This window comes from Athene cunicularia (genome assembly GCF_003259725.1).
Source record: "Athene cunicularia isolate RWA chromosome 4 unlocalized genomic scaffold, athCun1 chr4_part1, whole genome shotgun sequence".
Taxonomy (NCBI): domain Eukaryota; kingdom Metazoa; phylum Chordata; class Aves; order Strigiformes; family Strigidae; genus Athene; species Athene cunicularia.
Window position 1 is genome coordinate 25206882 of NW_020799098.1, and position 15676 is coordinate 25222557.

At 42.0% G+C, this 15676-nt stretch overlaps 1 protein-coding gene across 16 annotated transcripts in view; it reads right to left on the reverse strand.

The window, feature by feature from the left end:
* APBB2 (amyloid beta precursor protein binding family B member 2) overlaps positions 1–15676 on the reverse strand; it is a 131116-nt gene that overhangs the window by 8210 nt on the left and 107230 nt on the right. For 14 of the 16 annotated variants that reach the window (XM_026846534.1, XM_026846542.1, XM_026846535.1 and 11 more), the window contains one exon: positions 368–482. In XM_026846534.1, coding sequence (XP_026702335.1) covers positions 368–482 — 115 coding nt within the window. Of the gene's footprint in view, positions 1–367; positions 483–11001; positions 11008–15676 lie in introns of all 16 variants that reach the window. The other 2 variants (XM_026846546.1, XM_026846548.1) reach the window with 1 other exon arrangement.

Consider the following 15676-nt stretch of genomic DNA (forward strand, 5'->3'; position numbering starts at 1 on the left):
CTATTCTCCTGTCTGTCCTGCAGGACAATACCATTGAATAATACCATTCAAATAAGGACTGATTTATTTACGAAGTTTAACATCACCATTTATTATTAATTGAAGCTGTGTTTTCTTTTTCCATTTTGAACCCGCAGCTTCTTTATTATTCAAGAAAACCTTTAGTCTCTATAGACACCTGTCAAATCAAAAGCACATATTGTCCTCCTCAAATCTCCATTTGCATCCTTTCCTTTACAAATTCCCTACACAGTTTCTCGTTGCCAGTGATACAAACTAAACTAACACTGCATACAATTGCTGATTGTGTGTGTTAGGCTCAGTGACCTCTAAACAGACGAATGCAGCTCACTTTCAATCCACTTGCCTTTGAGCAGATTTCATGTAAACTTGTGGCGATGGCTTTTGCAGGTGTGTCACATCGAAACACATGACATTTCAGAATTCTTGTGTCTTTGTCTCTTGCCACATAAGCAAAGTCTCTGTGTAAACAAAATAAATTGACATATGAGAAGCAAACAAAATGAATTAAGTCATTAGAATCAGTAGTATCTCCAAAACAGCAAGTCCTGATTCAATTTAAGAGGTGCATGTCTTGGCTGTCAAAAAATAAATCACATGCCTTAGACAAAGCAGCTCTACAAATGTAATAAACTGCCTACCCATGAAACACACATCTAAAGTTTGGTGCTTAATCTATATAATTAAAGAGCTTGTTACAGTTTCCTAACCCCGACTTACTGAATTTACAGCCTGTAATTCCCAACTGCAATTGTAAATACATAGGAAAATTTACTCAAATATTTTATTGAAGATGAAGTGGGGAGAGAATTGCAAATTAATACAGAAAAGACATGCAGCTCTTAAATGCTAAAAGATCTGAGATACAGCATACAAGATTCTAGTTAGAGAAAGACTGTATTTCAAAGGACTGTATAAAGTGTTTATAATGTGCAGAAAGTAATTAGAGATCTGGTTGTATAAGGGAGATGTGAACCTGCTGAGCTTCCTTGCACTAATTGGCCTAAATTTCTGACCTTATTTTTTCAAAAGTTAAATAAAGCTGCCCTACAAAAGAGATTTTTGCACTGTACTAGCTAGTCAGCACGGCATAGTATAGCTTTCTAGCGTGGGTGACGGAAGTGCCAAGATTATGTTTATTTGTTCTCAGGCTGCTTAAAAGTTCGAGCTCTTCTGAAAAAGTCGAAGCGGTATACCGAGCTGGGAAGAAGCCTGGCTTTGCCTGGTTGCCATCCTTGCTATACCAGACTGACAGCTTCCTGGTCTTGCACCTCCTCTTTTTCATGTCCTCTGAGCAACCACAGCCCAGTCCTACTCTGTGACCCTCCTGCTATTTCCAAATTTCTTTGGGACTTTGCATCCCTAGCAGAGCTATGCTGAGTAGCTAATTAGAATTAGACTAGGCAAGTGAAGATGGAGCTCCCAACAGCCTCTTGCACCTGAAGTCTCTTTTCAATGCCTTTTCTCTTTACAAGTAAACAATTACCAGCAAGATTCTAACTGGTGAAGAGATAGGAAGGACATTCCTAAACCACAGTTTTTATATACAGGAATACTTAAGTTTATATTAAAGTCTGCAAATATCCCTAGCATGGTAGCGGGACAGCACACAGAGCCTGCTGCCACCCAAACCCTTCCAGCCCAAGAAATGCAGCCTGTGGGCTGCATCAGCTGCCATCAGCTGCAGCACTGCCCTGCCCGCATGCAGGCACCCTGGGGAGGGACAGTGTTTCACCCAATTGCTCCTGACTTACAGGAAAAATCACAAAGCAATAATCCAGGAAGGTGCTGTCTATTACAGAAGATGCCCTGAGGTTTCCTTGCTCTAGCCTGACCCCAAGCACCTTGGCCACAATCTGCAAGAGCCTTTTGCTGCACTTGCAAATTCATGGAGATTCTGAGTTCCAGCCGGAATCTCGCTCCTGGAAAAAAGATGATGCTTTTTGGCTCATCTGTACACGTGCCAAGCCTTGCTTTAGAATGGTTTCCTCCTAGCTTAATGTTTCAAAAGCAAACTGAAGACTCCTAACTGGACTTTAGTAATAAGACTAAGAGAAGAAGGTATGGCTTGTCTACAACCTATGAAAAATTAACAGCTATGGGGAATGAAACCAAGCTCCACATAAAAAAAACCTTTGAGATTTTTGTCTTTTGAAGTAAGCTTTCACCATTACTGATGGTCCTGTAAGACCTACAGAGCAGGTATATGGAAATGCTCAGGCTCACATAAGTCCCACATAGAGTATCCTAAGCTCTGAAGAGACTTGCCTGGTTTAAGAGCTGTAAGTGAGGAATTTCCAGACATCCTAAGCATTTCAGAATTTTGTTCTCTGTATGTTTGGTTTTAGCTGCCATCTTTTAAATGCCCTAAATTTCAGACTTCACGTTTTGGAGTCCAAATTCCTATCCTTACAAATATTTTAACTGCAATGCAAAAACATTTTTCACTTAACAGACACGGATTTGATACCATAGCTTCATTAAGATTTTCCCCCCTTTACACATCAGAAAAACTTGCTGGCAGTGACCATCACTGCAGGGTAGCAAAGATGCATAAACAAGCAGACTGCTGTGCACACCTTATTATTGGATCAAGGTTCTATTCTTTTGGAGTGCAGACTTACCAGATGAATCCTGTATTTGCATTAACTTAAAATAACATTGAAAGGCATCGATGTGACTATCACATGGCTATTTATTATCATTTAAAAGCTTTTACCTCAAATCAATACTATTCCTCTGAGGACTTGTAAACAAGTGATTTATGCATTTCTTTACAAGATGATCCTGGGACAAACATCCTGTGTTGTTTTGCCAAGTTGCTTGCACTGCACAGAAGCCTGTTTGAATAAACAGAAATCTGCACAGCCCCAGGAGCACTGTACAATACCAGGATTTCTAATTGTAAGACCACCACCTTCAAGGAGCTGCACAAACACAGAAAATAACTTGCCCCTTCTGTCAGCCATACAGCTATCTGTCAGAACCTTCTTTTATTGTTAATAAAAACTAAGATGGGACAAAACCACCGAACCAAGTCATCAGGGCTTGGAGGACGTAACATGTGGCCAACAAAATCCCATCTTTAACAGCCCAAGAAATTGCAGTCCAACCTTTGATGAGTGGCTCTGGCAATGCCCTGGTACACCACAACTGCCCAAATAAACTGAAGTGATTTGCTGTAGGAGACCACATCAGGCAGGGCATCTCCACTGCACTGCCAAGTCCCTGATGCATGGACAACCTCTGAGGCCACATTAATTTCACCCTGCAGAGAGTTTATCTGAGACCCAAGCTCAACCGCAAGGATTTTGAGCCTTAAGAGAATCTGTAAGATAATACTAAAAGTGTTTAGATGGCATATTATCTCTCAGTGGAGGCAGGACTCAGACTGCAGAGATAAAAATGTGCTGACAAATTAAAACTGTGTTAAACTGAAGACTGAATTCTGTTAGGATCAAAGATTTTGGTCATAAAAGAACACAACTCATAATTATGCTCTGGAAGTGGGAAACACTTTATTTTCAACGGCATTTTAAAGACAGAGTGGTAGACTGAGGGCAGGCTGCTGAGCGTTCTCTCACAGGCCTAAATTTACTTTTCTGATCAAAGGAGACCAATGTGGAGGGCAGCACTGACAATAATGACCTCATGCACTTTTCAGTAAGAACATTTGTCTGTTCCTGGAAGGCTAATGACAGCCAAATGAATGAGCCACAGTGCAGAGCCCAGTTCAGGAACCTCTCTGAATGGTAAGACCTGTGGTGAGGCCAGGGAGAAGGAATCTGATGAGTGCTATGGATGCAGTATCTGTAGTGCAATGGTGCAGGTGAGAAGGGGGCTCACTTGTCACTTTAGTCCTGCCAACAGAAAAGCCTGCAAACCTGCTGTCCCTGCAAAAGGAAGATGACAACAATCCTGATGAGACCGACTGACTCGCTCTGCACATGCCAAAGGACAGATACTGCCCACAGAGATGTTGGTTTTAGCCAGAAAGCAATGTGTTGATTTTCTGATGGCGCTGGTAGTGACCCTACATATAGGCCACCTAACACTCTCCTCCACAGACTGCTGCAGGACATTTATTTATTAATGGTTTGGGTTGGAAGAAACTTTTAAAGGTCATCTCGTCCAACTCCCCTGCAATAAGCAGGGACATTTTCAACTAGATCAGGTTGCTCAGAGCCCTGTCCAACTTGACCTTGAATGTTTCCAGGATGGGGCATATATAACCTCTCTGGGCAGCTGTTTCCAGTGTTTCATTGCCCCCATCATAAAAAATTTCTTCCACATATCTAGTCTGAACCTACGTTCTTTTAGTTTAAAATCATTACCCCTTGTCCTATCACTACACTCCCTGATAAAGAGTTCCCTCCCCATCTTTCCTGTGGGTCCCCTTTAAGTACTGGAAGGCCGCTATAAGGTCTCCCCAGAGCCTTCTCTTCTCCAGGCTGAAACAACACCGACTCTCTCACCCTGTCCTCATCAGGGAGGTGCTCCAGCCCCCTGATCATCTTTGTAGCCTCCTCTGGACATGCTCCAACAGGTCCATGTCTTTCCCATGCTGAGAACCTCAGAGCTGGCTGCAGTACTGCAGGTGGGCTCTTACCTCCCTTGACCTGTATTCTGCTGGCCACAGAATACAGTTGGCTTTCTGGGCTGCGAGTGCATATTGCTGGGTCATGCCCAGCTTTTCATCCACCACTACTACTCCCGGGTCCTTCTCTGCAGAGCTGCTCTCAATCCCCTCATCCTGCCGGCTGTACTGATACTGAGAGTTCTTGAAAAAATGTTGACACCTCTACTGTTTGCAGCAAGTCTCCAGCACATGGCCTGGAAAACCCCGAGGGCTTTGTCTGTGAAATTCCACTCATGTTGAGTCACCCTGAAGAAGTGCCAGAAACACCACTTCCCACCTGTGGGGGTGTTGGTGGGTGCCCGGAAGGTGCTGATGGGTGCACCTGGCCCACACCTTGGTTTAGCACACACTGCCTCAGTACTGCAGTGGTGCACATAACACTCTCCTGCACTTGGTCCTATGGCTTCTGTAAATATTTTTGCTTGCAATGGTATGCATTCATAAACAACAATTACAGAAGAAAATGAAACACTGGCTAGTACATCAGCTTCAACTACTGAGAGCTGATAAAACCCTCATGGTGGTGTTTCAGACTTACACACTTGTGTATCACTTTAAGTACCTGAACATCTTGAGCAAAGTAAATTGGCTAATTACATGGGCAGATTGTGAATATGCATAAACTAGATGGTCAGGGCTTACATCTGTAAGTCGGCCGAGACAGACAAGGAAATCTAAGTTCTTCAAAATTTGTAGTACTGCATCACACACAACCTTGCCAGCACCATCTGTTTTCAAATAATCTATCAAAATTAGCACACAAACCGTCCTTCTCACTTCTGGCAGTGCACAAACAATACCACTGATTCCATTAATTCATGAAGTCACCTAGATGTCCATGCACTTGCATGAGTGGTCCTACATGGCAGCCAGGACCTGAAGAAGGTGGTAACAGGCTGACGGCAGTCAGCTCCTCCAGTGTCAGTGGGAGCCTTGCAGCCTTGATCCAGGGATTTCCAGGCATTGGGAAAACCAAGCTCTGCGCTCCCTCTTGGAGAAGAAAGGTATGGCTGGGGATTCCAGAGTATCGGCTGCCTGCAGCATCAATAACAAAGTAAATCCTGGGAAAAGTTTTGTGCTTCCCTACACAGGACCAGAAGGCAACAACTTCTTGTTTGTTCAAAGCCTTGAATACCAAATAAGCCAGAAGACTGCTCTCTGAGTTGTCTTTCACTTTGGATCTCTTCTGGGTCGCTTCATCTGTAAACCTTCATTTGACTGCATCTCACTCGAAGCTGAGTAACACGTGAGATTTATGTGCAACACACCCCTTTGATAATGAAGTGCCAAGTAACATGTTTGCAATCGAAATTTATGTAAAAGTTCAAATGCCTCCTCTTACCATTCCCTCGTCTTTACACCTTGCTGGGAAACAAAGGGGAAAAAAAAAAACAAAACCAAAGACAAAAGCCTTTACAAAGCCCTTGGCTGGACACAGAACTAGCATAGGTTTAACTGATCATATCTCATACAGCCAGAGTCTCCTCAACAGGGGGTGTGCGCACATGAAATCCGTGGGGTCTGAACGACACCTCCTAGTAAAATTCCCTTCCATGTCAGTGGGGAAAGCAGCAAAGTGTTTAGTGAGAGAATAATGTATTTTGTTGAAGAAAAAAGCTGTATATTCTTAAAATTTTGTAACACAAGCGCACCGCTTCTGTTGACATAGGATTACAGAGAAAGGGTACTGCATAGTAGGTCTTTTTTTTTTTTTTTTTTTTTTTTAAATCATTTGCAGATGTACTACATAATCCACTACTATCTTTCCAGTTATAGAAACAGGCTGTAACTCAGTACTCTGAAAAAAGCTAGAAAAAACAGTAAAATAAGAAAATTATTTTGCTGCACAAGTGGGTAAGACGGGTTCTGCTGAACAGTTAAAAAATCACTAGAAATTTCTTCATTTTGAAAGAGTACAGGACTAGAGGGAGACATTTAAAAAAGCAATTTAGAGAATCGCAAAGACAATGTAAGGTGCTAAGTAGAAAGGAATTTCATTTTTATTTGCTCTTTTGCCCTCTTTAATTGGCAAATGTAATTGACTAAACCTTAGATAGCCATACCTATTTAACACCTGGCTAAGCATCACTTAGCTGCTCAACCCTGGATGAATGTAATCACCCTAAATGCAATTTATGCTAATGCTGTCTTGTTTGAGTAGCACTCATAGCCATTTGCCACTATTAGGCTAAAGTCCTAGGAGACATCCCAATTAAGTACTGCCTGGAAGAGCAGCACAACCTCCATTATCTTTTCACTATAAACTTAATTCTTCAAAAGATTGTAGAACTGCATTAATTTTATTATTTTTTTTTTGGTTATAAACCCCCAACACCCTATCCTTGAAGTCTGAAATAACAATCAAAATTAAATTGCCACTATTTAAAACAACTATATTAAAATGATACACATGCAGGAAAATGTAAATTGCTTTACGGATTTATGTATTACAAATTGTAACAAAAATCCTTGAACCAGAAAATTATATCCTCTGGACTTGGCTTAAAATTGATTGAAATTCATCCAGAACAGCCTACAGAAGATGACTGTTGATTTCTGTGTACTGGTGTACAGACTCTTGCGACTGCAGGGTCACAAAGCACACATTGCAGGGCTGTGGGGAAACTGTCTCTGGAGTCTATAATATTCACTTCACTTTCCTGCAAACAGGCGACCAGTGATTTGTGAAAGCAGGAAGTAAAAAGGGGAGAGCAACCACTGCTACACTAGAGTGGGGTCAGAAGGCACCTGGCAGGAGGCTGCTCTTCACTGGTGAGGCATGAACATCCATGGGAGCAGAGTAAATGAGCACAGAAGGAGAAAAGCAAGGAAAGTGAGAGGAGACATGTGAGAAGAAAAGCAGATAAAATGACACTAACAGGACCCTGCTCTATGGGGTTTTCCCATGACACATAAATAATCTAGTATGACAAACAGCAGAGAAGATGACAGGCGAGAAACCCTGCTGTAATATGTATGACAGAAATTACAGATCTTCTGGATTAACACTTGCAATTTTTTATTGAGACTGGGAGAATTTATAACTGGAATGAAGTCTGTGACTCTCTTCAGTTCCTTTGTCTTTTTATTAGGGTCATATCAAGGAGTTTGGTAAGTTAACGAGACAAACCAAAAGGTAAGAAACCAGAACTAGAAGAAAAAAGCAGCATTCACACAAGCTGCAAAATCTGTTTGTAGATTTACCGAGGACCTTTCAATTTCCATTTCACCCGCCAGATACCAGACAGACACTGCTTTCCTTTCACACCCCCAAAGGAAACCCACAGCCCCTTCTCCAGGTAACTGGTATCAACCACTTTGGAATCAAATCCCACAGGAGGAAGAAAAACAACTACTCCCACGAATCTCCTCCTTCCCATTTCTCACAGATGGTCACGGTGCATTTAACCACATGTACTCCTCTTGCCTCAGTCATTAGAGTTGGAAGAGATGTGGGAGAGAATGAATTTTCCCTGTTTCCGGCAATCCTAAAAACATATGAAAGTCTTGCAATTTTTCTTCACTCCAAGTGCTCCACTCCACAGAGTTCCTGCATGTCTTTGGCTGCTCTTCAAGCTACAACCCAGAATGGCAGACTTGGCCACCACTACATTACCCTGGTCATTAATTTTTGATCAGAGTAGTTAAGATGCCTTCCCAAGCAGATGCTTGTGGGAGACTTTTCTTATTTCAGTTCTCACACAACCTGAAAAATGGGTTTCCTTGTAGCAAAACATCAGTTCTGCATTTATTAAATTCTCCTCAAATGGTCTGGCATTGACACAGCATAGCTTGTTTTTCTAATTCATGCATAAATTTTGTAGGGCAAATTATCCCCTGCTGAAAGGCTGTTTGCTTCATCCCTTGATAATGTCACTTACTAACTCTCAAGGAGGAGCTATGGCTACTTTGTGCGATACTCGGAGGCTTTAATCTGGCAGCCCTAAAACACACAGCCTGTTGTTTTTTCTTTGATGTCTTATCATTGCCACAGTTCTGTGTGCTTCCAGAATTTAAAACCCTCACAGAGCTGATATGTCCGATACCCAGCTCAGCCCTTCCCAGCCCAGTGCTTCCAAGCCTGAAAGCATTTGCACGACTTTCACTCCAATTTCCTTTCTTCAGACTGATCCTCACAAATTGGCAGAAGCCACTCCCTGAGCCACGCTTCCCACGTCTCAGTGCTGCCCACCACCTCTTCTTGCAGGGGAGGAGACAGGTTCCCACCAGCCCTGCCACCGCTGCCTTGCTAGCCAGAAAGATGGCTCTGAGAATAGCCCTTTCTACTAGCGAGGGCTATATTCCACCCCTGGAAAGGGTCACAGATTTACATAGATGGAGTCATTGCAAAGCATGACTGTATCTAAGCTCTCCAGATCCATGAGCTGTGTTAACATAGTGACAACAGTACAGAATCTACAGCTGAGATTTATGTTCCATGCTGGTCCTCGCTCCTAGCCTCACCTCACAATCATAAGGCTAGAAGTACTACTGTCAGGGCAAGGAGTGCAGTCTAACACATGTACCACGGTCACCACCAAGACTGCCCTGGAGACTGTGCGCTCTTATAGCACTGGCAGCATGAAGGGGCCCAGCTAACAGTCTGCCACATCCAGCTTGGGGGTCACATGGGGCGTGCTGCTGCTCACCAACTGCTAGAGAGACATGACAAGTTGAAAAGTCAAGCAGCAGCTTTGACCTCAGCTTGTTTTACAAATGGACTTAAAGGAAGACAGAACTTCTGGGACAGATGCTATGAAAATCACTGACCACAAACTTTACTGCCACAAATATTTCATGGTGATTTTTTTTTTCCCCCTTAATTGCTTCACAACATTTATGAAATGTGCACAGGCAGGGGGCTGCCTTCCTACCCTGTGCAGCAGTTTTCAAGGAAAAGGCACACAAATGAAGTAGGTTGTCAAAGCCATTGTAGCTGCTGCTTCTCCTTCACAGCATCACAAATTGGTGGTTTAACTCCCCAGGATGGCCAATACTGAATTTCCTTTAAGTAAATGAATGTGTTATTACCCTGTGAACATCTGAACAGCTTCTCTGCAAGAGATCCTGTGAATTTGGTTTTGAAAAATCAGTATTTAGATATTTTTGACAACGCTTCTATCTTCCAGATCTAACTGGAAGATGTGGGCCTTTGTTTATAAGGAATATTTAAAGTTTTAATAAAGAAATACTTCAAGTTGAGATGCTCAAAGCAGTAATACAGATTTGACTGAAGAAGAGAGCAGACTACACTAGAACAGTTAATCTCTCCAGTGTGATTTGTTTTATAAGAGCAATGCTTACTAGTTCTCCTTTGTTCTTTATTATTCAGGGAGAGAACACAGCAATCGTGCACAGACACTACCCATGAATCTGCTCACAGCACACTTTTGCCAGTGTTAGTTTGGGAGATCATGGCTTCCCACATGCATGAAACCTACATTAAATTGCAAAGCCATAATCAAGAAAGTTCAAACATTTCCTTAGGCCAACACTGCCTAAAGAATTGATTAAAACCCAGTCAAGCCTGGAAAGCCTTCTCATTATATTCCACAAAGCAAATGCGAGGAACAGTCTGCATCTCCAAACCACATTCCTTCCTCAGTCCCAGTATCAAGTCCTTGCAATTCAGATGAGCAAACAAACCCCAAATCTCATCTGAGGGCTGCAATTCTATCAGTAAGAGCCTTTGGAGTGGCTGTAGCCCTTGTGCTGCAAAGCACCTGACTACAATGCCCTACTGTCTGCCTCCCATGAAACAGGAAGCATTGTAGAGAATCCCGAATGATCCCTTTGTACATTGAAACAAATCAACCATACTGAGGACAACTTTTCTTCAAACTTGAAAGACAACTGACCAACCCAGCTGGATCCGAAACAAATACCAAAACTAGGAAATAAACATTGTTTCCAACTCTTTCTAAACTTGGGTCTTGAATTCCCTGCTCTGTATGTTGTTGGGTTTTGTTTTTGTTTTTGTTTTTTTTTTTAAATAAAAGGTGAGATTTTAACAACATTTTTCTGCATTTTGGATTACAGAGAACAACAACATCTACATTTTAAACTCAAAACACCAGAAGCAAGTACCAAATCACTGCATCACATGATTTTAAACTTCTTAGTACCTGAGGGTTTGGGACCTGAAAAAAAAAAAAGCCTAACAGGCAATACCAACTTGACAAACACTATTAATAGCAAGGTGAAAAGGTGACAGAGAGATAAGAATTTATTCACTGAAGTTTAGCTTCTGTTCACTGATACAAGCAAACCGATACACACATTATTTGGTGCATGCCAGAAGGATAAATACAGAGAATAATGGAAAAATGAAAGTCATTTACCTCTCTCTGAATCCAGGGAAGCATGAAGAAACAGAAAGAGCAAGTTAGAAAGCACTCATGCAGACAGAGCTCCAGCATATAATGAGTCAGGGTAGCTGAAAGAAGTGCTGTACATTTAAGTGCTGTTTGTTTGTAGCTCAGCATATCTAAGCATACTGCCACTACTTCCTTCTGACACTTATTTTGGTTGAATCCTGTTGCTCTAAAGTTTTTATTTTTGGAAACATGCAATGAAGCCAACAGGCATCAGCTGAATTTAGAGAGGCAGCACAGACATATCAACACTGGGAGGTAATCAAGCTTAAAATACCACACACAAGTCCGGGAAGTAGTATGCAGAAAGCATAAATAGACATACAAAGTGCACGAACCTTCCTTTTTCCAAAAGAACACTACTTAAAGCAGACACTGACAAAACAAATAATTCTTGAGGCTGTGAAAACCTTATATTGCTTAAACTGAAAGAGCAGAAAGATAGTCATGAGGGTTTTTTTAATGCCAAAAGCTCTTGCCCCAAGGTCACTTGGGTTCCCCTGAAAGTTGCACCCTGAAGAAGTGACAGCCTGGGTAACCACCAAGCTGAAGCCAGGACACATAAAATCACTACACACCTGCATTTCTGAAGCAACCACTAACTCTTGGTACGACTTAAACAACACCTCCTGGGCAAGTCTGTGCACAAACATGTGGGATCCTACATCATCCTAGTTAACAAATAACTCTGGGATAAAAGTAGTGGAGTGGAAAAATAATTTCATCTCAAGTAATAAGGGCAGGATTAAAGACAGACCACACTGAAGAGATCCATTTCTCATTACACATCTCACTTTAGCAAGCTTGCAAAGCTTACAGGGATTGATCTGTTGCTTGGAAATGGTTTAGTGAGTAGATCTGGAATAAACATAGGCATTCTAAGCCAGGTTTTAACTATAAGTGCGTATGGTTAGCTAATGCATCTGTCCAACACAGGAGTACAAGTCACCCATGGATGCATATGTACATAGTCAGAGGTTTAATTTCTTTCTTATGTTGAGATGAAACCTGTCCTGGTACAACCTGTACCCTCTGCCCCTAGTAATCTCTATGTGGCTCCTTGTGAAGAGCAATAATTCACTGGAACAGCCTCTCCAGGGACATGGTAGAGTCCCCATCACAGGAGGTTTTTAAGATGTGACAGGAGAGAGTGCTGGACAACCTCATCCAGGCTCCCTTTCTCATGAAAGGTTGGATCAAATGTCTTTTAACGTTCCTTCCAAACTGGGCTATCCTATGATTCTATGAAAGCAGCCAACTTGGAAAGAAGATCCATATTTACAAATGTAATGGAGATTCCCAGAAATTTTACAATGGAAGTGTGACACTGAACCTCACTGTAAAGAAGAAGAAACAGGGCGCTCTGCTCCACTTCCTTCCAATGTAGTGAACTGGGAATTTTCCCTTTTCAATATCCAGTGGTGACCTGTGCGGATCTCCCCAAACAAACCCCCACTCATTCCTGCAATTCAGCTACATGGGCCTTCTACTGGGCTTTGCAGAATCAGCAAGGACTTCGCTATGCCTATTGCTAACATTTTATAAATTAAAAGGTTAAAATTAGGTGCAAATATTGGAAGCTTTTCAAGCCTCAAAAGCCCTTGATTCTATATTTCCGTGACAATTTGAAAATCAGAACTGAAAAAGTATTATCACTTTTACTTTCCCAGAAAATACAATCAATGTTTCTAAGTAGTATGAAAAGCAAAATATATATGTAATTTTCTTCATTCATTCTTCATCATTGGCTCTGTACGAAGTGGACAAACAGAAATGATCTGTCAGATAAAGTATTATATTTGAAAAATCTGCCAGCAATTTAAGACATAAAGTACTGGGAGGGAAAAAACCAGAAAAGACATGTCTTGGATCTAGCAGATTTTGAACACAGTACAATTAGACACAAAACATGACCTGCTGGTACAAACTCTTAAAGGGAGCTCTGTTAATTCCCCTGTCGTTATGCAAAATACAATTGTGCAGAACGATCACCACGGCAGCTGCCAGCACAGACAAAGAAAAGAGCACAGGAGGAAATTCAGGAAGGTGAGAGAAAAATACAACAGTTGGGCTGCTGGACTACCCTGGTCAGGAAGGAACGAGGGGGACTCCCACACTGTGGGAGACATGCAAATCAAGGGGGACTGCATCTTGCCTCTAACCAGTTAATTACAGCTTTCCAATTAACACAACATCTCCTCACAGAGTGTGTTCTAATTCATGAATTATTTTCAGAAAAAGACTATTTATTTGCCTGTATTCTCTTCACATTCTGGTAGCTTGAATATGGTTGAATGATTCACCTTTAAACAATAAATTTTTAAAAATTTGCCCCAAGGCTAAAAAGCCAACATGTAAAGTTTCAGTTCAAATGACAGATTTTGCTGATGGCTCTAAGTGCCAGAGATTCTGCCAGAGAAGCTGTGCAAATGCTTTTTGGTATGGTGCTCTACATATCCTTTCCCAAGCTGACTGTGTTAAAAGGGGTCAAGAGACAGCTTGCTAATACTGTGGGAAGACGATACCTAGAAAATTGTGTTAGGGCTGCTACACAGGATTTTAGATTCATTTCTAGAGTAAAAGGCCAAGACCTCCAAGGAAAACAGCCCATGACCTTCCACCCTGCAGAGGTGTGAGAAGGGAGCCCCCCTTCTAGAGCGAGCCCCAAGGGGACACTGCCTCCAGGAAGGAGGTGACAGTCTCTCCTCCCACCACTTCTGCCAGGCACATTTATTCGGGGTTGTTTTCCAATTAGCACCTTTGGAAGCAGTGCGTTAAGGTACTGTCAAGGGTGCTTGTCTCCCTGATCACGTCCCTTCCTGCACACTGCTCTTGCAGAAGGTTGTACCTGGCCCAGGGACACAGCGGAGGCAAGACAGCTGCAGAGAGTGCTGTAACTGATGGGGCTGCACAATATGTGACAGTGCTTGAATAAAGGACAATTTCTTCTTCCAGCCCCAGGTTTTGTACATCAGTGACCCATGCCAGTTGCATCGTGGAGGCTGATCGTTGATATACAATGCCCACCCCACAAGCTGAACGGTAACGCAAGTTTCACTGGGAGGTAAATAAACTGAGAGGCACGATGGTAACAACCATCCCCCAAAAAACACCCTCTACATGGCACTCATGAGGCAGCATCTGGATTTCTTCATCCAGGTTTGGGCCCACCAGTGCACAGGAGAGAAGGACAAACTGGTGTGAGTCCAGGCAAGGCTGCAGGAACCCCGCTTGTTTAGCCTGGGGATAAGGTAATGGGGAGAGCATCTAATTACTGTCTCCCACTGGCTCATGGGACAGTTTAAAAATTAGAGCAAACCCAAGTTTCTTTGTCAAGAGAGCAGGTAAGCCCAAAGAAATACTCCAAGAGGCTGTGCAATCTCTGTTCTTGAAGGTTTTTAAAAATATCAACCAGAAACAGCCCTGAGATAATCCTGAACTCTGCTAGGCTTTGCCCAGGAGGCTGGTCTTGGTGACCTGCGTAGCTTCCCCTGTAGTCTGGTTGACTGCAGTTTTGCCAGTTGTCTTTTTCTGAGCAGATCAGAAAAAATAAGGCTGCCATGTGTCACCTACACCCTGAGCAAATACAGAGGTCTGTCTTCCAACGTCTGTGGTCCTTAAACATTTTCTTCCAACGTCTGTGGTCCTTAAACACCCATCACCATCGGCCCTGACCATCTCTATTCCTAAGAGATAATGACCAGGGGAAACGTCTTTGCTTTCAATTACTGTAGAGTTTTAGTAGAATAAAACACATTTTACTTGATTAAAAATAATGATGCATGGCACGAGCCTTTCATCGTTATTACAGTTATAAGTACTTGCCCAAGCATATCCTCTGAGGCACAGAAGAGGCCCCACTCTGGTTTTCCAATTTGTAATTACAAAGTCTAGTAGCACTCAATGCAGCAAAATGTTTATGTAAAATGTATTTACACTTCAACAACATAACATGAACAAATAAAGGAAACAACCTTCATTTCTGTGTATTTGGAAGTCTCTCTGTTGCTTAGAGAATGATTATGTCCTTCATTTATATATGCCATTAGAGAAATATAGTCCCTTTCACTGAAAAGAAAAAACCTGTGGTTTATAATTTTTCTAAGGGTTTGGTAGCTTTTTAACTTTTTTTTTTTTTTTTTTTAATTAAATAGTCATTAAGCCTTTTGTCTTCCAACAAGTATCAGACTATTCCAGCAGACTGGCCTTGAGTTTCTGGGTCCCTGCCACCACCACGATGGAGACTGTGTAGAAAGAAGTACAACTAAGACTTTCTGCAGAAATCCCCTGTTCACAGTGGGCCAGATTGTGACATCAATTTTTAAGCAATTCTCCACTGGTAGCAAAGAATATTTCTGCTTAAAAATTGATGGCTTGATCTAGCCTTCTATTGCTAATCATATATTATGAAGACTACTATAACCTAGTCAGATTCTATTTTTAAAATAAAAAGAAACTATGACACAGCCTGACACATCATATGAATCCACATTTTGTAAAGACTAAATCATACTCTTAAGACCAGAGGCCCTGAAACAGTATGTCCCGCTGAAAGTTCAGGTGCTAGACATCACATTGATATCTGCCAGACAAGCTGGTTCCTTGTCATTCCTCAAGTCCTCTCCATAAATATACCATCTCA